Source organism: Plecotus auritus, assembly GCF_963455305.1.
Source record: "Plecotus auritus genome assembly, chromosome: 3".
NCBI lineage: Eukaryota > Metazoa > Chordata > Mammalia > Chiroptera > Vespertilionidae > Plecotus > Plecotus auritus.
The window spans coordinates 102,852,175-102,876,678 of record NC_137772.1 but is presented as its reverse complement, the minus strand read 5'-3'; the positions used below and the strand labels follow the sequence as shown (position 1 = coordinate 102,876,678).

General features: G+C 40.0%; 1 protein-coding gene across 6 annotated transcripts in view; it reads right to left on the bottom strand.

The window, feature by feature from the left end:
- The window catches only part of PDS5B (PDS5 cohesin associated factor B), a 183,126-nt gene extending 161,096 nt beyond the window's left edge, over window positions 1-22,030 (bottom strand). For all 6 annotated transcript variants that reach the window (XM_080659888.1, XM_080659889.1, XM_080659892.1 and 3 more), the window contains exons 1-5: window positions 21,908-22,030; window positions 16,960-17,163; window positions 13,944-14,030; window positions 13,734-13,831; window positions 12,988-13,114 (exon numbers count right to left, since the gene is read on the bottom strand). In XM_080659888.1, coding sequence (XP_080516014.1) covers window positions 12,988-13,114; window positions 13,734-13,831; window positions 13,944-14,030; window positions 16,960-17,163; window positions 21,908-22,015 — 624 coding nt within the window. In that variant the 5' untranslated portion in view covers window positions 22,016-22,030. The remainder of the gene's footprint in view (window positions 1-12,987; window positions 13,115-13,733; window positions 13,832-13,943; window positions 14,031-16,959; window positions 17,164-21,907) is intronic.
- Between the last annotated feature and the right edge of the window lie 2,474 nt (window positions 22,031-24,504).

The window sequence follows — 24,504 nt, the reverse complement described above, 5'->3', positions numbered from 1 at the left end:
GACCTCTAGTTAGTGGTGTTTAGAAATAGCATTCTTACCATTTTTTCTGAGTGGAAGAAACATCTTTACAATGTCCCTAACTTTAAAAAGGTTTAAACATTTCACCATTAACAACATATATATTCTTATCATACCTATCCTTATCAGTTTAAGGAAGTTCCTTTCTACTTCAAATCTGCTAAGAACCTTTATCATAAATTATTCTGAATTTTATCAAATGGTCTTTTCTGCATGCACTGATATTTTTTCTCTTTGATCTGTTATTTTACACAAATATCTTAGTTTACTGCTAACATTTACTAATGTAAATCCATCCTACAAAAGCCAATTTTGCTTCGTATCAATATTACTTTATAACATTATGGATACTACTATTATTTTATATTGAATTTATGTTATATTTCAAATTAAATTAGCCTATGATTCTCCTTTGTTGTTTGGTTTAGTCTAACTCCCTATGGAAATTACACAGTCACTAGAGGCCCAGTGCACAGATTTGTGCTAGGGTGGGGTCCCTGAGCATAGCCTGCGGGGATCGGGCCGAAACCAGCAGTCCAACGTCACCTGCTGCTCCTGCCGAGCCCACTGACCACCAGGGGGCAGCTCTTATGTTGAGCGCCTGTCCCCTGGTGGTCAGTGTGCATCATAGTGACTAGGCGACCAGTCACTGGGGCCGCTGTTTAAGCTTTTATATCTATAACTAGATGCCCGGTACACGAATTTGTGCACGGGTGGGGTCTGGCTGGGTAGGAGGGGCCGCTGGAGGTTGGCTGGCCGGCCCCGCCCCCGATCAGGCCGGTTGGCTGGCTGCAGTGTGTATCATAGCGACCAGTTGTCCTGGTTACTTGGCTTTTATATATATCCTCCTATATAATAAAGAGTTAATATGCAAATCGTCATCACGCCCTCATGCCATCACGCCTTAACCGCTCAGACACTCAACACTGGGGAGAGAGGAATGGGGACCAGCCAGACACAAATGAGCTCACACGAGAGGAATAGGGACCAGCCAGGCTGCAGCCCAAGAAAGGGACATGCCACCCGCCCTGCGGTCCCGGGTGCCAGCAGCTAGGGCTGCAGCCCGGGAGAGGGACAAACTGCCTGTCCCACGGTCCTGGGCGCCAGTGACTGCGCCTGTGCCTGCGGCCCGGGAGAGGGACAAGTCGCCCGCCCTGCAGTCCCAGGTGCTAGAGGCTGCGCCTGCGCCTGCAGCCTGGGAGAGGGACAAGCCCCCCGCCTCACAGTCCAGGGCACCTGTGGCTGCAGCCTGGGCAAAGACAGCTTGGGTCCTGGGTGCCTGCAGCCGTCCAGAGGGAGGGAAGCCCAGGCCCAGGTGCCTGTGACCGGCCTGAGGAGGGAATCCTAGGTCCCAGAGGCGGGGCGAGGTAGAGGCGGTTAGGGACGATCAGGACAGCAGAGGAGCAGTTATGGGCGATCAGGCTGGTAGGGGAGCAGTTAGGGGCAATCAGGCAGGCATAGGTGGTTAGGGGTGATAAGGCAGGCAGGCAGGCGAGTGGTTAGGAGCCAGCGGTCCCGGATTGCAAGAGGCAGTCGGACATCCCCCGGTGGGTCCCGGATTGGAGAGGGTGCAGGCCGGGCTGAGGGATCCCCCGCAATGCACAAACTTCGTGCACCAGGCTGCTAGTCCTATATAATAAAGAGGTAATGTGCAAATTGACCCTCACGCCCTCACAAGATGGCTGCCCCATGCCATCACAAGATGGCTGCCACAAAATGGCCACCCCCACATCGTCACTAGATGGCTTCCCCACATCATCACAAGATGGCCGCCACCACATCGCCACAAGATGGCCGCCTCCACGTTGTCACAGTTGGCTGGCAGGGATGGGTAATAGGGGAAACCAGGCCTGCAGGGGAAGGCAGTTGGGAGTGATCAGGCCAGCAGAGGACCTGTTAGGTGTTAATCAGGCCTGCAGGGGAGTGGTTAGGGGTGATCAGGCTGTCAGGCAGAAGCAATTAGGAGCAAACAAGCAGGAGAGTGGTTAGGAGCCAACAGTCCCAGATTGTGAGAGGGATGTCACAATCCCTGTGGGATGGGGCCTAAACCGGCAGTCAGACATCCCCCAAGGGGTCCCAGATTAGAAAGCGTGTTGCCGGGGCAGAAGGACACCCCCACCCATACACGAATTTTGTGCAACGTGACTCTAGTAGATAATAAAAGCATAATATGCTAATTAGGCCAAACATTCTTCTGGAAGACCTTCTGGACAAAGCCGGGGCTGCGAGGGCTGAGGTGGCCATGTTGGTGGGCGGTGGCCAAGCTCCTTGCATGAATTTTGTGCATCGGCCCTCTAGTATATAATGTGAAACATTCCTTTCTTTCTATAATCTGCAAAGTTTACTGAATATAAAGTTATATGCCACTTAGATGGTTAATAGAAATTTCCTGGTGATAAGTTTAAGTTCTTTTGTGGTCAGTTTGAGTACTGCTGCTGATGCTATTATTATTACTACTAGAGGCCCGGTGCACAAGTGGAGTCCCTCAGGGTGGCCTGCAGAGATCAGGCCCCAGCTCGCACCCCCAGTCTCGCAGCCACGCCAGCACCCCACAATGGCCTGGTGTTGCCGTCTCACCTACTCCACCATCCTGCTTGCGGGGCAATCGGTCAGGGCCCGGCCCCCCAACCAGCTCCCTTAGCACCTGGGAGCCGGGGGGCAGCCCCACGCCCTGCCAACTCTGCTGGTCATCATCTGTAGGGCAATCAGTTAGGGACGGGCCCCCTGCCTAGCCCCCTCAGTGCCTGGGAGCCAGGTGGCAGCCCCATCCCTAGCCACCACTGCTGGTCACCGTCTGTGGGGCAATCAGGCCCCCACTTGCATCCGCCCTGGCCTGGCACCACCCACTCACCTGTTCAACCCTCCCACCGCAAACCTACTCTATTCAAACTTTTTTTTTTATATCCTCATGCAAAGATGTTTACTAATTTCAGAGAGAAGAAGGGGAAGAGAGAAACATCAATGTGAGACAGAAACATTAATCGGTTGCCTCCTGTGTGTGCCCAGACCAAGGACCGAACCAGCAACCTAGGTATGTGCCCGAACCAGGAATTGAACCCACAACCTTTTGGTGCAGGGGTTGACACTCCAACTTACTAAGCAAACCCATCCAGGGCTCTATTCAATCTTATATGCTATTTGTATCCAATGTTTTAAGATCATCTACACCAATAAAAGAGAAACATGCAAATTGACCATACCTCTGCTACACCCACAAGCCACGCCCACAAGCCAATCAGGAGCGAGTATGCAAATTAACCCAACCAAGATGGCTGAAGCCACGGAGCAAGCAGGAGGCTTGGGTTTCCCCAGCAATGGAGGAAGCCAAGCTTCCCGCCCACTGTGGCCGTCCCTGGCCTCCGCTCAAGGCTACAAAGTTTCAATTATAGAAAATAAATAAATCCCCGATACCAGGGCCTTCGCTTGCCAGGGAGCATGGCCGGCCTGCAAACCACCACAGGCCCCTCGCCCAGGCCACCCCACACCCCAAAGGAACCCCCACCCTGATCCGGGACACCCTTCAGGGCAAACCAGCCGGCCCCCACCCGTGCACCAGTACTCTATCCTATCTAATAAAAGAGTAATATGCAGATTGACCGTCACTCCAACACACAAGATGGCTTCCCCCATGTGGTCAAAAATACTGCCCCCATGTGGACACAAGATGGCCACCACAAGATGGCCAGCAGGGGAGGGCAGTTGGGAGGGACCAGGCCTGCAAGGGAGGGAAGTTGAGGGCAATCAAGCCTGCAGGGGAGAGCAGTTGGGGGGGACCTGGCCTGACGGGGAGGGCAGTTAGGGGTGACCAGGCCTGCTGGCAGGGGATCAGTTAGGCATCAATCAGGCTGGCAGGGGAGTGGTTAGGGGGTGATCAGGCTGGCAGGCAGAAGCGGTTAGGGGCAATCAGGAAGGCAGGCAGGCGAGCAGTTGGGAGCCAGCTGTCCTGGATTGTGAGAGGGATGTCCGACTGCCCGTTTAGGCAGTAGGATCCCGGTAGGATCGGGCCTAAACGGGCAGTCGGACATCCCTGCAGGGGTCCCAGATTGGAGAGGGTGCAGGCTGGGCTGAGGGACACCCCCACCCCTGCACGAATATCATGCACTGGGCCTCTAGTTTTCTTAATAATCCTTTAATTAATCATTATAATCCTTATCGCTGTTGGTGTCTTATTATATACTAGAGGCCTGGCGCATGAAATTCATGCGCGGTTATGGTCCCTAGATCTGACCTACGATCAGGGCCATCTTCCCCAGCTGCCCGAAGCCAGCCCCACCCCCCGCCACCACCTAGCCCCAATTCCCCATTCACCATCGGGTGATTGGTGTCTGATGGCCAGGGAAAGGAACCAAAAGGTCGGCTGTTTCCGCCCGCTCGCCTGGTCCCGCCCCCGCTGTGGGTGGCCATCAGGTGATCAGAGCCTGCTGGCCAGGGCAAGGAACTAAGAGGTGGTACGTGCACCTCACATTGACTGGTCCAGCAGTCGTTCTGCCTTTAGAGTCAATTTGCATATTACCCTTTTATTATATAGGATAGAGGCCTGGTGCACGGGTGGGGACCAGCTGGCCTGCCTTGAATGGAGCCCCAGATCGGGGGAGGGGGGTCCCCGCTGGGGGGCAGGGCCAGCTGGGGCAAGAGGCCGCCAGGGATTTGCAGGCCGGCCACATCCCGGCTTTGTCAGGAAGGATGTCTGGAATACATCTGGTCTATCCGGTCTAATTAGCATATTACCCTTTTATTAGCATAAACTAGTGGCCCAGTGCACATATTTGTGCACATTGAAAGGCAATTAATTAGAAGAAATATTTTAATATCACTATTCGCCCTTTCTCTATAATAGAAGTGTCAGAGATGAAAGAAAATTAGTAAAATGTGAGAGCTTTATATGTATCGCACATGCACGAGTCAACATTTTTCAATTGCCAGTGAATGTCATATGTACCAGCGAGTCTGTCAGTCGGTCGGACGGATGTATGGCCAGTCACTTAGCCTATATGTGTGTGTGTGTGTGTGTGTGTGTGTGTGTGTGTGTGTGTGTGTATGATTAATAATATATATCTTATTTAGAGAATTTCTGTGTTCACCAATATTTTTTGTACCTCACTCCATTTAAATTCAATTTCCATCACTCTAAAGTACTCACAAAGCAGTTCTTTCAGGAAGGATCTACTGACAAATGAACACTTAATGTCTTAATTTCACTCAAATTAGATATGCATACACACCCACAATTTATTTTATCTTAGCACTCTGGAAATAAAGTTCTATTATCTTCTGTCATCTATCTATGGTACCAAAAAGTCAGCAGTTTAAACTTTATTCCACTGTTAACGATTATGCTTTATAGGTTATTAACATTTTGGCATTCAACAATTTCTCTAGTATGTGCTGGGACTGTAATTTTTTTATTTATTCTGCTCATGACACTTTATTCCCTCTAACACAAAAATTATTTCATCAATTCTGGAACACTTTAAGCAAATTTCTATTTCAAAATCTATAAAACACTCTCTACTTGATGCTCTGAAATCACTATTAAACATATTAGACCTTTCATCTATATTTCATGTCTTAGCATCTTTTATGTCTTCTTTATCTCATTGTGGTTATAAAATTTCCTCAGATTGATCTCCCAGGTTTCTATATTGTTTATAACCCAATAAATATTTTAATGATAATGACCGTTTTTTCATTTCTATTTTTTCCCTAACGTCCTTCTCCTCCTTTCATATACACTAAGGGGCCAGATTATTATGATCTCTGAACACAAAATAATCTGGCCACTCAGTGTACTTCTCTTGAGTACCTCATTTATTTGATATCAAAGATACTATAAATTGTGCACCTGATCAGTTTTCCCCTTTGCACTGGCTGATAGAAAGCTCAGGGCAAATAGGTGGTTGATCTCCAGCAAAAGTCTAGAATACTTTTGGTACCCATCTGAGATACAAATACACAGTGGCCAGATTATTATGCGTTCAGAGATCATAATAATCTGGCCACTCAGTGTATATGGCTATTGTGTTTTTTAGATTCTTCTTTATGTCTTTAATCCTTTTAAGGATGTCATCTTTAGTCTTTTTAATGTATAAAATGGTATGTCTTATAAATCTAATCCTAGTGTGATGTCAGAGGAATGGCGGCGTGAGAGCATACCTTGACCTCTCCCCCTGAATTTTCAACAAGTTAACCAACCATAATTCAACAAAGAAATCCCTGCTCAACACAGACGCAAGTCTGATAGACCCATGCATTGAAAGACCTAAAGGTGGGCAACCAGGAATAAAGGGGAAGACAAGATGTGAGGAAAGTGCAGAAGGCCACAATAGGCAGCCATGCAATGGTGAAGTTCCCGGCTTGGCCAGGAGAGGGGAGAAAGCTGGCCTAGCAGGCACTTCCTTTGGCTGGAATAGTGAGGGAGTGAACTGTGTCTGATTCAGCAGATGCCCGACAGAGCACAGGGTTCTCGCATGGGGCTCTCCACTGGCAGAATGGGCAGTGGTGTTTCAGACAAAGAAACTAAACCACAGAGCCCTGCTACCACTTGGACTCCCAAAACTAGCCTCCCTGGTGTCCTTAGAGTTGTGTCTAGGAGCATATTATATGTAAACCAAGAGCTAATGTAGTAGAAGCACTGTTTCCTCTGTGATTCATCCTTGACAGGTGCTTGGGGTGGAGTCACTATATGGTGAGTAAACAAAACCCACCAACAAGCAGCTTGGCTAATACTGTCTTTTGGAGCTTCAAGACTAGGAGATAATGGAGCTAAATAAATCTTGCAATTCAGCACCATCTACTGGAAAATAGAAAGACCAACTTCAGGAAAAGCTCCTATTGGCCATACTTACAGAGAGATAAATACCTAGGCAAGTGATATCAGCAAATACCATGAATAACCACGGTACAAAAATGACCAGAAAGAAAATGGAAAATCCTTAGCAAGCAAGCTGGTGGACACAAGGAAATATGTGATACAAATGACAGAGATTTCAAATTGTGGTTCTGAAAATACTCAATGAGATATGAGAAAATGCACTCAGAAAAAAAATCAATGAACAAAATGAGTACTTTACCAAACAGATTGAAACTTTAAAAAAGAACCAATCAGAAATCCGAGAAATGAAATATGCAATTATGGAGATTAAGAGTGAACTAATGGAGCACAGAAAACAGAGCCAACCAGATGGAGGAAAGAATTAGTGATATCAAAGATAGGAATCTAGAAATGACACAGAGGGAAGAAGTGAGAGAACTGAGCATAAAGAAAAATAAGAGAGCTCTCTGAGAAGTATCTGACTCCACCAGAAAAAAACAATATTAGAATTATAGGTATTCCTGAGGAGTAAAAGAGGGAACAGGGAACAGAGACTTTATTCAAACAAATAGTGGATGAGAACTTCCCAAACCTATGGAAAGAACTAGATCCTTGAATCCAAGAAGCATACAGAATACCTAGTTACCTCAATCCAAAGAGGCCCTCTCCAAGGCACTAGGTATTGAAGCTGTCAAAAATTAATGACAAAGAAAAATTCTCAAAGCTGCCAGAGAAAAGAAAGAAGTGACCTAAACAGGAAAACCCATCAGAATTTCACCCGACTTCTCAGCAGAAACTCTAAAGCCAAAAGAAAGTGGAACCAAATATTTAAACGTCTGAGAAAGAAATTACCAGCCACGAATAATATATCCAGTAATATTATCCTTTAAATGTGGAGAAATAAAGACGATCCCAGACATACAGAAGTTGAGGGATTTTATCACCAGAAAACCTCCACTGCAGGAAATACTCAAGAGAGTTATTACACTTGAAACAAAGAACATAAGGTCACAACACTAAGAGTAAGATCACCAAAAAACTTATAAACGAAGAAGGGTTAAAAGCATGAACTGGAAAAGGAGGATGAAGAGCAGATGCACTCAAAAGAAAAAAACTAGAAAAACTATAGTATATATACTGGTTTATTTTAAATAAACCTAATAGCAACCTCACACAAAAATCCCTAAACCAGAACACATAGCTTAAAAAAAGAACACAGAGAAGTATGAAATACCACCAAACAAAAATGACAGAAAAACAACAGAAAAGAACCCATGGAGTCACAGAGATACCAGAAAACTGAAGATAAAATGGATATAGTAAATCCTCAGACATCAATAATAACCCTAAATGTAAATGGTCTAAATTCACCAATAAAAAGGCACAGAGTAGCAGAGTGAATCAAAAAACAAAACCCAACCATATGCTGCCTGCAAGAGACCCATCTAAGCTGCAAAGACAAATTAAAAGTAAAAGGGTAGGAAATAATTACCCAAGGAAATAACATCCACAGAAAAGCAGGTGCAGCCATACTTATATGTAACAGGATAGATTTAAAGAAAAAAAGATAATATGAGACAAAGATGGACACATCTATAATAATAAAATCATAATATGCTAATTAGACTGGATATCATTCCGATGTCCTTCTGGGATGAAGCCAGGGTTGCAGCCACGGGATCGAGGCAGCTGTGGCAGCAAAGGCCTACTCCTACACGAATTTTGTGCATTGGGCCTCTAGTTATAATGATAAAGCAGACACTACATCAAGAAAACATAACATTTCCTAATATATATGCACCCAACCAGGGAGCACCGAAATATATAAAACAACTACTCACAGAACTAAAGGGAGAAACAGATCAAAAGACAATCATAGTTGGGTCCTTTAATACTACATTGACAGCTCTAGACAGATCAGCCAAAGAGAAAATCAATAAAGAAATATCATCCTTAAATGAAACATGAGACCAAATAGACATAATTTACATTTACAGAACCTTTTATCTCAGAACATCAGATTATACATTCTTCTCCAGTGCACATGGAATATTCTCAAGGATAGACCACATGTTGATTGGGCCATAAAACTACCATCCACAAATTCAAGAAGGTTGAAATCATACCAAGCTCATTCTCCAACCACTATGCCTTGAAATTAGAAATCAAATGTAAAAAGGAAGTAAAGAAACCCACAAATACATGGAGACTAAAGAATATGCTACCAAAAAATGACAAGGTCAAAGAAGAAATAAAAGATGAGATCAAAACATATATAGAGACAAATGAGAATGACAATACAACAGATCAAAACTTCTGGAATGCTGTGAAAGCAGTAATAAGAGTTAGTTTATCTCATTACAGCCCTATCTCAAGAAAAAAAGAGAGAGAGAGAGAGAGAGAGAGAGAGAGAGAGAGAGAGAGAGAAATCCCATGTAAACAACCTCACATCACATCTTAAAAAACTAGAAGAGGAAGAACAAAAGCAGCCCAAAGTCAGCAGAAGAAAGGAAATATAAATTACAGCAGAATTGAACAAAATGTAAAGAACAAAAGGATCACACACAAAAATTAATAAAACAAAGAATATTAGGAAAGACTATATGCCACCAAATTCAAGAACCAAGAAGAAATGGGTAAGTTCCTAGAAATATATAACCTTTCTAGACTAAATCATGAAGACTTGGAAAATTTAAATATACCAATCAACTGTGAGGACATTGAAACAACCATCAAAAATCTTACAAAAAAAACAAAGTCCAGGGGCAGTGGCTTCACCAATGAATTCTACCAAATGGATCAAGGAAGACATAAACCTATCCTTCTCAAACTTTTCCAAAAAATTGAAGAGGCAATACTTCCTAACACCTTCTATGAGGCCAATATAACCACGATACCAAAACGTGGCAAAGATAACACACAAAAAAGAAAACTACAGACCAATATCTCTGATAAATACAGATGCAAAAATCCTAAATAAAATACTACCATATGGAAAGCAACAGTACATCCAAAAAAAATACATCACGGCCAAGTGGGGTTCATTCCAGGGGCACAAGGATGGTTCAACATATGCAAATCAATCAATGTAATACACCACATTAACAAAAGACAGGATAAAAATTATGATCTTATCAATAGATCCAGAAAAAGCACTTGATAAGATACAACATCCATTTATGAGGAAAACACTCAACAAAATAGGAATAGAAGGAAAGTACCTCAACATAATAAAGGCCATCTATCATAAACCCTCAGCTAATATCATACTCAACTGTAAAAAATTGAAACCTTTTTCTGTAAGATCAGGAACAAGACAAGGATGGCCACCTTCCCCACTCTCATTCAACACAGTGCTGGAAGTCCCAGCCACACCAATAAGGAAAGAGAAAGAAATACAAGGCATCCAAATAGGGAAGGAAGACGTCAAACTGTCACTTTTTGCAGACATGATTTTGTATATAGAAAACCCTAAAGACTCCATCATTAAACTATGAGAAACAATAAATAAATACAGTCAAGTTGCAGGATACAAAAATCAATGTGCAAAAATCCACTGCCTTCAAAACAAACAAAACTTCAGAAAAAGAAATGGAAAAAAAATTATTTTTGCATTTGCAACCTAAAGAATAAAATACATAGGAATAAACTTAACAAAGACTGTGAAAGATCTATATACTGGAAATCACAAAGCATTATTAAAAGAGATTGAAAAGGATACAACAAAATGGAAAAATATCCCATGCTCAATGGATTAGAAGAATCAACACAGTTAAAATGGCCATATTACCCAAGCCACTATACAGATTTAATGCAATCCCCATCAAAATCCCCATTAAAGAAACAGAACAAGAAATCATTAGATTTGTATGGAACCACAAAAGACCTCAAATAGTCAAAGCAATCCTGAGGGGGAAAAAAAACAAAGCTGGAGGTATCATGCTGATTTCAAATTATACCACAGAGCTATGATAATGAAAACAGCAAAGAAAAAGACACAAGATCAATGCAACAGAATAGAGCCCTGCTATAAAACCACATGTATATGGACAGATATTTTGACAAAGGAGACAGAAACACACAGTGGTGTAAAGACGTTCTCTTCAATAAATGGTGCTGGGAAAACTGAAAAGCCACATGCAAACGAATGAAACTGGATTACAGTTTGTCCCCATGTACAAAAATTAATTCAAAATGGATCAAAGACCTAAATATAAGACCCAAAGCAATAACTAACATAGAAGAAAACAAGTTCCAAATTAATGGACCTTGGTAGTAGAGAACCTTTTATGAACTTTATCCCAAAGGCAAAGGAAGTAAAGGCAAAAATAAATGAATGGCACTATATCAAACTAAAAAGCTTCTGCACCTCAAAAGAAACTGACTGCAAATAAAAAGGCAGCCAACCAGATGGGAGATGATATTTGCAAACAGTAGCTCCAACACAGGTTTAATTTCCAAATATATAAAGAACTCATAAAACTCTCCAAACAACCCAGTCAAAAAGTAGGCAGAGGATCTGAAAATAAGACATAGGAACAAGAAGACAAAGGAACAGCCAATAGATAACTGAGAAGACATTCAACCTGACTGCCAATTAGGGAAATACAAATCAAAACTACAATGAGATACCACCTCTCACCTGTTAAGAGTGGCCATTATCAACAAAACAAGCAATCACCAAGTGTTGGAGAGGTTGTAGAAAAATGGGAACCCTCATTCACTGCTGGTAGGAATGTAGATTGGTACAACCACTATGAAAAGCAGTCCGGCAATTCCTTAGAAAATTAATAATAGAGCTACCAGAGGACTCAGTAATCCCTCCTCTCCTGGGTATATACCCGAAAATCTTGAAATCATGTGTTCAGGAAGATATATGAGCCCCTATTTTCATTGCAACATTACTCACAGTGGCCAAGACATGAAAACAACCAAAATATCCTGAGACAGCAGACTGGATAAAGAAAATGTGGTACATATATCCAATGGAATACTACTCAGCCATAAGAAAGGCTGAACAGTGCCATTTGCAACATGGATGGACCTACAGAACATTATGGTAAAGAGAAGTCAGTCAGTCAGAAAAAGCTAAGACCCATATAAGTTCACTCATTTGTGGGATATAAAACTGAAACTCACGAACACAAACAGCAGTATGGTGATTGCCAGAGGGAAGGGGGTCCTATTATATGATAATAGAAGATTTGACTTTGAGTGGTAGGTACACAGTATTTACAGATCTTATAACATAGAAACCCACACCTAAAACCTCTATGTTCATGTTGACCAATGTCACCCCAATAAATTGAAATTTTAAAAAAGTTCATTTCTTTACATTAAAAAAGTAAACAAGCAAGCAACAACAAAAAAGATCTAATACTGCTATGTGCAGTGTCTGGGTTTCAGCACTTAAGAACTAATTTTAAGCATTTGGAAATTTTGCATTATGAGATCATTTTCATTGAAGCATTAATTTGTCTGAATACTATATAGCTATAAACTTAGATTACATCTTGCTAGAAAGGGTTTAAGTTTGCATAGTTCTTTATACTGGTGATTCTTGTGGCCCTCTCTTTAAACTTGATTCCTTGTGAATCATAGAATATTTCCAACTGCTTACTGGAAAGTTATTTTCATGATCATGGTATCTCCCCTGCCAAGTAATTATGGAAAATGAGTTATTTTCAAAGAAAAACACACATATTCCCCTTGATTAACATCACTGAGGCAAGAAATACTGTCAGCAATATATCCTCTATCTCCCAAATTAGTAGAGGCTTCCCTTTTAATATCACCCCTCCTCTTAATCTACACTAGGGCCTATTTGCTTGCAGCATCTCCCAATACAAAGTTATATAATAGCATTTCAGTAGCTATTAAACTCAGTTCTTGAAACATGTCTCATCCAAAATGAGATATTATGAAGTTATTACAAATATTTTATCACATGAACTCAATTATTTCCTTTCATTACATTTGTGACTAATAAGTGTATCATTTTTATTAAACACAATTAATATTTATCAATACCAATCAATGAAACAGATTCTCCAAAACTAAAGTAAAAGGAGGATAAGTTGTATTTACAACAGAAGCACAAATTCTAAGCCTTAACATTAACAGGCTTTAAATATGTTTCAGTATATACTGCTACTTACCTTATGGGCAGGGACCAGATTTACCAAAACTGTATCCAAAAGCTCCTGAGATACTGTATCACCTTCACAAATAATGGAACTCATGAGGTCTACCATGTGCATATGAACTTTCTGATTGTGGCCATTGCTGAAATTCAAAATAGATATTTAGGGTGTAACTAAAATATTCATTACTTAATCATAACATGGTACTAATAAGCATTACACTTTATAAAAAAGATACTAAAATATTAATTATATCAAATTCTATATATTCATCTAAAGTTTCCCTGGCTCCCAAATCTTATAATAGTATCCAAAATCTTTTTTTAAACTATATTTCCTGGATTACTTTCCCCTAATTTTAACAAGTCTCAAAATCAAAAGTAAATTAACTCAAATGCAACTTTAAATTTAACTTCAGAAAATCAAATTGCTTTGCTGAAGTTCATTACAGTAATTTTAAAGAACACACAAATAATTCAACTATTCACATGAATTAAGGAGTAATACATGTTAATAAAAAGATAAAAATATAATCCAAGAAATATTTTTACATTGGGTATAGATTGCCTTAATGCTACCCTTGTATTATTTTCTACATCACAAACTTGATTAAGTTATTGGTTTTTAAATCATCTATAAAAATGTTAATGAATTCTTAAGTTACATCTCTTAGCCTTCCAATATTTATAACAAACACAGTTTACGCAGATTCGTCTGTAAGTTAAAAACCCTTCATATTTAAAAAAGTTGTATAAACTTACTTTATAACTGAAAATAATGTTCTGTATAATTGTGTAAAAATTTCATTGCTATCTTCCAACTCAAAGCATATGTTATATGACTTGACCCAAGCAATGTTCTAAAATAAGAGGTAAAAAAGATGAAAGATAAACACTTTAATTAGTGCAAACATACCAGCACAAAAAAAACAATTTTTAAAATGCCATTTCAAGTTATAATATATTGCTTACCTCAAGTAAATAAAAATACCTATTGAATTGTGGGCTCTTTGTATCCTCTAACCCCTTCAACTGCCTTGTTATAAACATAAATATATCCTTAAAAAAAAAAAAACACAAAGTATTGTTTAGATTATAGAATGCTAAATTAAAATAGCCAATGCTAAAGCTAATTCAGCACTAGTATCTATCCTAACAAATCATAAACAACAAAGAAAAAATGGCATTTGGCTGAAATTTTTTTAAAGGGCATCATCATATGAAAATACCAATTAACTTACTACCCGTCATAGGAAAATAGAAAATCATTTACCATGATCTTAAAGTAAAGAAAAATTTCATCTTACAGCAAGTTAAAAAAAAATAGACCTAAAAATTGAGTGAACTAAAATTTATGCTAACTTTATCAGAATAAAAGAGGTAGCAATGACTGGGAATTGATCAGCTTTGCTAGAACAGCACCTATGTATGGTAATTATATAGCAAGAACACAGTTTAGAAGCCTTAAAATTCCAAAATAAAATCTCCAAGTAAAAAGACAATAGATCGCAGCAGCTTAGAAATTTTAAAAAGACCCTTAAGAAGTTAACTTTTAAGCTTCCTATCTAATTGTTATAATTATTTGTCTCTCCCCACCAGTTTTCAATCTATCTCTATCCCTTGCTTTCTATTTTTGGGTTTGCTCCCCACCTCCGACTGGGGGGAGGGACGCGTGGGAGGAAATGAGTCCATGTGTCTCTCTCATGTGGATCTCTCTCTCTCTTTCTCTCTCTTCCTCCTTCTCTCCCTCCCTGGGCCCCTACCCCATGCTAGCTCCTCTCCACTCTCTCTAAAAAGCAATGGAGAAAATATCCTCTGGTGAGGATTAACAACAACAACAACAAAAGAGAAAAAAATGTTTCCCTCAGAAATAAAACGATAAACAAGCATTTTTTTTAAATATATTTTATTGGTTTTTTACAGAGAGGAAGGGAGAGGGACAGAGAGCCAGAAACATCGATGAGAGAGAAACATCGATCAGCTGCCTCCTGCACACCCCCCACTGGGGATGTGCCCGCAACCAAGGTACATGCCCTTGACCGGAATCGAACCCGGGACCCTCCAGTCCGCAGGCCGACGCTCTATCCACTGAGCCAAACCGGTTTCAGCAACAAGCATATTTTTTAAAGGAAAGAAATGTAATATGCAGATGACTAAGTATATTTTCAAGAAAAACACTATCAAAAGTACATCCTTCAAAAATGGTTACTATGACAGTACTGTGAAAAATATGTCCTCCATGAATAAACCCTTCTGGTTTGACTATGGAAACTGTCATGTTGACTACCTTAAGATGTAAAGGCAACAGTCATTTATAATCTCTCCAACAATCACTGACCTAAATGTGAAGTCAGGTGTAAAGAGTTTTCCTATGACAACAATAAACTGACAGTGGAAAGGTGAGAATCAAAGTGTCACAATTTTCTATTACTACTATAGACAATGAAAATTATAACTTTGATGCAAATAGTGTGAAAACTATTCCATAAATACTTAAAAACACCCTCAAAATGAATACTTTATAAGTACTACCCCAATAAAATAAGTATTTATAATTAAGACCCCAAAAATAGACCAGAAAAAATAAGATACTCTTAATTTTTCAGCTATGAAGTAATCCAAAGACTCTAATCTCAACTCTTCAATGTTCTTCTCATAAATTGTCCTGTTATAAATAGAACAGATATGTTGCTATTCTTTTGGGAGAACTTTTCATCACCCTGTAGCCTTGAGATAGGTCACTGATTATGCAAACTGAGAAATCCACAATAGAGGTAGAAGAAATCATGTAGCAGCACTAAGTTACACTTCCCTCTTCATGAGAATGCCAATAAGACACCAGGTGAGGAAGAGCCACAGTCAATCAAATACAGTCACTCCTTAACCAATTAAGTACTTTCAAATGAGACCTTCAAATTAGAAGTCAAGATATACACCTGGGTGTACGACTCCACAGATCAGCTCACATTAGTTACTGAAGTCTCTGATCATTCTCAACTCTTTCAACGTTTAATTCCACTTTTAAGTAACAAATACTAGCTCCTACCACCGCCATCCTGAGATTCTTTTACCAATTAAAATGTAAAGCAAGTATATCCATCAAGTTTAGGCATTCCATACTGAAATTTGGCAGACATGATTAAATAAGCAGGTTCCTCACTCCTATTATCAAGAAGCAACTGCATAAATTCAAGAATCAAGTCTTGTTTTTCACCAGAGAAACCCAGTTCCTGACATATAATTAAGATCAATATTTGTTAAATAAAATAAACCTAAATTGACTGCCATTTTTTCACACGGGGTATTAATAATCTTCCCATGGACTCATTCTTTAATCAATTTGTCACAATTATCTTTTACTGTGTCTTTTGTTGTCAGTTTTTTTCTAATTTTCTCCCTAACCTACCTTATTCATTTTTCTTATTGTATGCTTTTTCTACAGCTAGATTAATCACGCTATTCCACTTTTCTCATCTTTTAAAGATTTACCATGCATAAGGCTTTATATACAACTACTATGACTAGGTCTTTTTTCTATTTCATTAAAATTTTGTTCATATTATTTTCTTCAACACAATTCACATCACACCTTCCATTAAATGAATTAGGATATATATAAATGGATTATATATATTCAGGTTTATAATGGATACTGTCTTTTAAATAACAAACATGGTCTTTAACATGGGTTTTCAAAAGGAAAAACAATTGTCCCCCAAGTAATATGAAAATAAAGATAATAATGACATAAAAAGTATAGAATAAACACCAGAAACTGTTTTCTAAAAGCAAGTACTTAACGGGAATAGCATTATGGGGAGGAAGTAAATTCTAAAGAAAACAGAAGAAGTTTAACAAAAGATTTCTTAGCTAATGTTTAATGTCTAAGAAGCCAAAGAAATTACCTAAACACTTTAACTCCCATTTTAGTTAGAAAGATAAATAGAAGTATCAGTCAATCTTGGCAGTTCTTTAAAGCAGTACTTGCCTTTAGTTTATCAGGGGATGTGTATGGAGCTTCAGGAGCATAAATCCTGAAAATATCAGCCAGGCAGCAGGCTACCAGTAGGCGAACATCTTTATCAGGATGCTTGAGAAAAAAGTCTGAAGCCAGATGTAAAGCCAGGTTTAAATAAAGCTCCTTTTCTTCTTCAGAGTCCTGGTCCATATCCATGAAAGTTTTCACAACCATCTATACAAAAACACAATAATCAAATAATGAAATCCTTCATGTAAAAATAAAGTTATCTGAAATAAAAGCCATATTAATCGCAAAGGTTAAACTTCCAATAAATATACTTTTATTTTTCCCCTGAAGTGTCTACCTGAGAGAACAAGATCCTTATAAAACTATAGGGTAAATAACTTTTCTTTAAAAGACTAAGTAAAATACTTTTAATTTACGCATACCAGCTAACCAGATTTAAAAAATATAAAGCTACCCTTACATAGTACTTCTGATCTCACTGATACAACTGGAATAAAAGTAGTATGTCCCTTCTTAAAAACACATCCTTTTAATATATCTAATCCTTTTATTAAGAGAAAAGTATACCTCTAAAGAAAAACCTAGAATGACAATTTACTTTTCCATCTGAGCCACAAACCACTCCAGATACATGGATTAATATATTCAGCTAAAAAAAAGAGTATGTAAACAGATTCAAGAAAGGATGGCAAAGATGCATCCCTAAATGTGGAAAAGCTATCCTGAGAGACTACCATAGCATCCAACAAAGTATTTCTTGTGCCGCAGTAAAAGATAATATGAAATGGATAGTTCATTAGTAGGACTCAATAGCATGTATAGAATGAACCTACTAGAAAGGTTCCTTTTTCAAAAACATTTACATAAAAGAAGTGGGATAAACATAAGAATGGGAAGAAACAGTACAGTTTGAATTCTGTGAAGAGCTTTCTCTAATTTCAGTACTAGTAGTTATGATGAATCCTCAGTCTATACTATTACCACTTCAACTAAGACAACAAAATTGCCTAACTTGAAAGTTGACCATCTGGCATCCACTAGGTGGTGCTGCAAATACTAATCAACAACCAAGGCTAGCCACCAAGTATCAATGTCTAGGAATTGGTCCTGGAGACATACTGCAAGGATTTCCACTCTGCTGTAGAGCTAGACTTCTGAGTAATAAATGTCCAATGTCTTACTGAATTCTCAGAGCAGCCGTGAGAAACTGTTCCTCACAGAATAGACCCTCAGGTCTATTATGTCAGATGCCAGAATCAACAGTACACTAATCCTTCCAGATGAGCACTACAGTTTCGGGATATAATGTCCAGATTACTCTCCTAACGTTTTAATTTTATTACTTTCAAGATATATGCTTTGATGACCTAGTGTATTATGAAAAGAGACAAAGAAAAAAAGACCTATATGCAGAGAGCTATTTCTTTCTCTACAGTGACATCTTACATATTAACAAATTGTTATAATTTATACTAGTAAAACTTACAGCTGTACTTGGACATGTTAAAAATTATTATCATCCCACACCAAATCCTGCTTATATTTCTCTAAGAAGTTAGCTAAAATAGTGGTAAGTGTAAATTAGGAAAATTAAAGAAGATAAATTATATTAACCAAAATACAGTTGAGCATAAATGTCTACAAAAATAATGAAAGAATCTATAATAATAAAAGCCTAAGCAACCATCGCAACCGAATGGACGACTGAACAGGCTGCGTGGGGTGACTAGGCCAGCAGGGTGTTAGTGAAGGGCGACCAAACGACTGAGCAGCAGGCTGTGTGGGGCGACCAGGCCAGCAGGGGGGTTAGTGAGGGGCGACCAAATGACCAAACAACAAGCTGCGTGAGGCAACCAGGCCGGCGGGGGGGTGGGGGGGAGGGGGCAGTGAGGGGCGACTAAGTGACCAAACAGGAGGGGCAGTTGGGGGCGACCAGGCCAGCAGTGGGGGAGGGGGGCAGTAAAGGGCAACCAGGCCAGCAGAGGGTGGCAGTGAGGGGTGACCAGGCCAGCGGGGGGGGGGGGGGGAAGTAAGGGGGGACCAGACCGGTGGGGGAGGGCAGTTAGGGGCAACCAGGCCGGAGGTGGGGGGGGGCAGTTGGGGGCGACTAGGTCGGCAGGGGTGGCAGTTGGGGGTGACCAGGCCAGCAGGAGGGCAGTTAGGGGCAATCAGGCAGGCAGGCAGGTGAGCAGTTAGGAGCCAGTGGTCCCGGATTGTGAGAGGGATGTCTGACTGCCAGTTTAGGCCCGATCCCCAGAATCGGGCCTAAACCGGCAGTTGGACACCCCACAAGGGGTCAGGGTTGGGTGAGGACACCCCTTTCCCCGTTGCACAAATTTCATTCACCAGGCCTCTAGTACTACAAATACTAAATATAAGCACCATACAAAATATTCTAAGACTAACAAATAAGTTTACTCAAGGGCTAGATAAGGGGGAATTCCTCACTACTGTCTACAACTTAAATGGTGGTATAAACTCATCAATAACTCATATGAGTCCTCTGAATTAAAAAGATATCTTAGAAAATAACATCTCTAAAAGTCGCTATACACTAATTAGCTTGTAAGTGTAGTCTCTGTGTTTAACATAAATTTCTTAGCAAACAATAGGGTTGTTTACCTACCACTGTTAAAATATAAACAAATATGAGGAAATGAATGTACTTGTTTCCCTAAAAAATCTATAGGTCAAGAGATGTAGATACACAGAAGAAAAAAAACACAACACCCTATATAGAAAGGGTTTGTAGCTTGACTATTTTTAGTAAGATATATATACTGGTTCCTAACTAGATAAAATATCCACATATTGGTAAATTGAATCGGCTCAAAGATATATTTGCGTTTGAATAACAAGCATGTGATATTTGACATCCTAATACTTTAAGCATCCTATCTAATAAAAGAGTAATATGCAAATTAACCATCACTCTGCTACACCCACAAGCCACGCCCACAAGCCAATCAGGAGCAGGTATGCAAATTAACCCAACCAAGATGGCTGCAGCCACGAAGAGAGCAGGAGGGAGGCTTGGGTTTCCCCAGCAATGGAGGAAGCCAAGCTTTCCACAAACCCTGGCCGGCCCAGGCCTCCGGTCCAGGCTACAAAGTTTCAATTATAGAAGATACATAAATCCCAACAGAAATGGCTGCCACCACGGAGCGAACAGAAGGCTTGGCTCTGCTCCAGGCTATAAAGTTTCAATTGTAGAAGATAAATACATCCCAGATACCAGGGCCTCTGCTTGGGTAGCCAGGGGGCGTGGCCGGCCTGCAAACCACCACAGGTCCATTGCCCAGGCCGCCCCATGCCCCAAGGGAACCCCCACCCTGATCCGGGACACCCTTCAGGGAAAACCAGCTGGCCCCACCCGTGCACCAGGCCTCTATCCTATCTAATAAAAGAGTAATATGCAGATTGACCATCACTTCAACACACAAGATGGCTGCCCCCATGTGGTCAAAGATCCTGCCCCCATGTGGACACAAGATGACCACCACAAGATGGCCAGCAGGGGAAGGCAGTTGGGAGGGACCAGGCCTGCAAGGGAGGGCAGTTGTGGGTGATCAGGCCAGCAGGGGAGGGCAGTTGGGAGGGACCAGGCCAGCAAGGGAGGGCAGTTGGGGGCAATCAAACCTGCAGGGGCGGGCACTTAGGGGTGACCAGGCCGGCAGAGGAGGGAAGTTGGGGGTGACCGGGCCTGCAGGGAAGGGCAGTTGGAAGGGGACCCAGGCCTGCAGGGGAGAGCAGTTGGGGGGTACCAGGCCGGCAGGGGAGGGCAGTTAGGGGTGACCAGGCCTGCAGGGGAGGGCAGTTGGGGGCAAACAGGCTGGCAGGGGAGCAGTTAGGCATCAATCAGGCTGGCAGGGGAGTGGTTAGGGGGTGATCAGGCTGGCAGGCAGAAGCAGTTAGGGGCAATCAGAAAGGCAGGCAGACAAGCAGTTGGGAGCCAGCAGTCCTGGATTGTGAGAGGGATGTCCGACTGCCCATTTAGGCCCGATCCCCCGGCAGTCGGACACCCCTTGAGGGGTCCCAGATTGGAGAGGGTGCAGGCTGGGCTGAGGGACACCCCCCAACCCGTGCACAAATTTCGTGCACCGGGCCTCTAGTAAAGCTATAACGCTAAGACTTCGCCATGAAATTAGAGTAGTGGTTTATCTTCTGATAAAAATAAATCACGCAGCAATAGCTATAAAACAGTACTTTGCTTTAAAGTTCCTGGGCCTTCATTGATTAATTATGGCAAGTTTTTTTTCTTAAAATATAAGTAAATAATGATAGATCAAGTAAAATAAATGACTCAGTTGATTCAACCAGGAGAAAAAAATACGCAAAATTTTTAAAAAATGAACTGGTAAATCAATTTAACATTCTCCTTGGCCACTCTCTTCCTTTAGCCATTTTAACAATCAAGAGACCATCACTGCTATGAAGGAAAAGGAGAAATATTATTCAAACACATATGAAGAGACTCTAGCCATAGAATGACAGCCTCATTTATAAAAGTTCACCATCAATGCTGATTCATTCATGCATGTCAAAGCAGAGAGAAAAGATACAGTAAAGCTCTTTAACCTACTCTTAAATAACTTATGAAAAAGTAAAATATAGCCTGAGTATTCAGTACAAAAATTTAAAACTTCCTTTCTCATAGGAGACAACTTTCAATAGACAAAAATGAATATGAATATTGTGGATTTTTTCTTTATACTCAACTATAGTAGGCCCTAGAAAATCTAAGCCTCACCTTTCTAATTGCTCTCCCATTAACAATAGCTAAGAAACCGTACAATTCTGTATTACCTCCACTCTCTCAGATTCCTTCCCTCCCATTCCCTGCTTTGATTTGCTTTTTAAAGTTACCCTAACAAGATACAGCACTAATCGAGCCCCACACCCCTTAAAGGGATGTCGGGGGAAAAAACCAAAACCCAATTTTACTCACCTTTAACCGTCTCACCATCTCCTCTTTAGATATTTTATCTGAGATTTCCTTGACACCAGGAGGATAAGTAATTTTTCCATCATTGGTCCTCGTCTTTGAATGAGCCATGATGGAAATATTTTTACCCCTAAAAACAAGAAAGTGATTAATTGCAAATCAAAAAATTAAAATTCATAATAAACATGAAAAGTAACATTCCTAATTTATAGTAATTCACCTACCTAATAAATGAAAAGCATTTTATTGAACATTTCCCCTTTTTTTTTTCATTTTTATTAGTGGCAAGCTTGATTATTTACACTAACCTTCCAACTACAAAAACTAAAAATGACAAAAAATGTGCAAATTAAGTATATTTTTAAAGTGCCACAAATTTCTCTGTTCAAATCTAAGAGAATACAGAAACCCAGGGAAGTAAATGGAGCACTGGAGCATTACACTATATCCACTTATGCCCACTGGACACTTGCCAACCCTGAAAAATCATCTAGAGTTCAGTTTTGGTGTTCTTATGGGGCAAGGAGAGCAGGAAAATCTAAATCTGTTGAGGTAGAATGCCAAATAATAGACCTCCTGACATTAATGTGGAATACTACACCATCCCCCAAAAGATAACACCTGCAAAAAAAAAAAAAAAAAGAATAAACCACAAGTCAAAATGTGCCCTTGCCCCCATCACTACCCACAGGGGACAGCAGAGAAGGCTGCCTTGGTACTAAGTAAAAAACTAATACAAGGGGGCAAGAGCTCATTAGTGTTGACCATGGATCTACAAATGTACTACGGCTCACATTACCTAAGTAGTCCAAAGAACCCCAACAAATGAACTCAGTGACCCCCTTACTGGTTATACCCCCAGAACCTAATATCAATAATTCTAAGGCCTGGCCAGCATCGCTCAGTAGTTAAGCACTGACCTATGAACCAGGAGGTTATGGTTCAATTACTGGTCAGGGCACATGCCTGGGTTGCTGGCTCAATCCCCAGTGTGGGGCGTGCAGGAGGCAGCCAATCAATGATTCTCTCTCATTACTGATATTTCTGTCTCTCTTTCCCTCTCCCTTCTTCTCTGAAACTAATACAAGTGTATTTAAAATAATTCCAAGTCCTGCCTAGAGGAGAGCATGTTCATTCTATGCCTTAATGACGTTTCTAGGACAGTGAACATTATCAAGTCAAAAATAACTAAGTACCTAAGGAAACAAGGCACTATGAGCAAGAACCAGCCGAAATATCAGACATCAAGAACAGACCCACAAACACTTCAGATATTGTAATTATCAAACAGATTACAAAAATACTATCTTTATAATTTTAAAGACATAAAAGACAACTCTGAATAAAAATTATAAAAAGTAAATTAAAATATTTGAATGAAAAAAGAACTTCTAAAAATGGAAAAATAAAGAACTGAAATTAAAAACTCAATTGATACGTTTATTAGCAGATTAGAAAAAGCTATTAAAATTAGTGAACTGGAAGAGAAGAAGAAATTATCCAAAAATACAGAAAAGGGAAACATAAAAATAGAAAAAGAAAGGTTAGAAAGGTTTAACTTATGATTCATGGAAGTATATGAAGAAATGAGTCTGAGGCCCCTATTTGAGAATATCATAACACACCAATCCACAAATTAAAGAAGCAAAACAACTGAATTCAAAGTATTAGTAATAATTAAACAAACAAAATCTTAAAGCAGACATATTACCTTGACATGAAAAGTATTTAATTTAAACTAAGAGGTTCCTTCTCAACTGCAACAATATAAGCCAAAAGACAGCAAAAATGTCATCCTCAATGTGGGGAAAAATTTTGATTGCAGCGCTCAAGTTTACATTAACATATATAGCACGGAGAACATTGCTTAGCACAGAGATTTTAAAATTTAAATATAGAAAGCTTACAAAAAAACAATAAAAATATAAGTACAAGACATTGAAAGTAAAAAAATAAAAATACACCATGCAGTGACTAAGGAGAGTACTTATGTTAAATAGAAGTTTTAAAATAAAAATTAAAAAGGTAAGCTCCAGGAACCATTCCTTGGTATTAACTCAACAGAAATACATACAATTGTCCACCACAAGACAGGCATAAAAATGTTCATAGCAATATCACTTATAATAGTCAAAATAAAAACACAAATGCCTATCAACAGCAGGATAATAGGTAAATTGGAATATAACAGTTATAGAGTAAATAAACTACTGCTTCACGTAATATAGATTAACATTACAAAGAAAGTTATATAAAAGAAGCCAGGCATAAAACATGGTACAGCATTAAACATTGCTACATGTGTTCAAAACAAGGGAACCTAATCTATGATCTTAAGTCAGGATAGTAGAAACCTTTGGATGGATATATAACTAAAAGAGGATTAAGAAGGGATTTCTTAAATATAGGTAATGTTGTTCCTTATCTGGATGCTGGTTACACTATTATTTTCACTTGTATAAAGTTATAATTTTTACATCTTTCTAAACTATATTATATTTCAACAACAAAAAAGAAAATCTCAAAACATTTAAAAATTTTAAAGTACTTCCCAATAATGAATGAATCAAAAGCAAACAGGCACAGGATCACCACAGTCA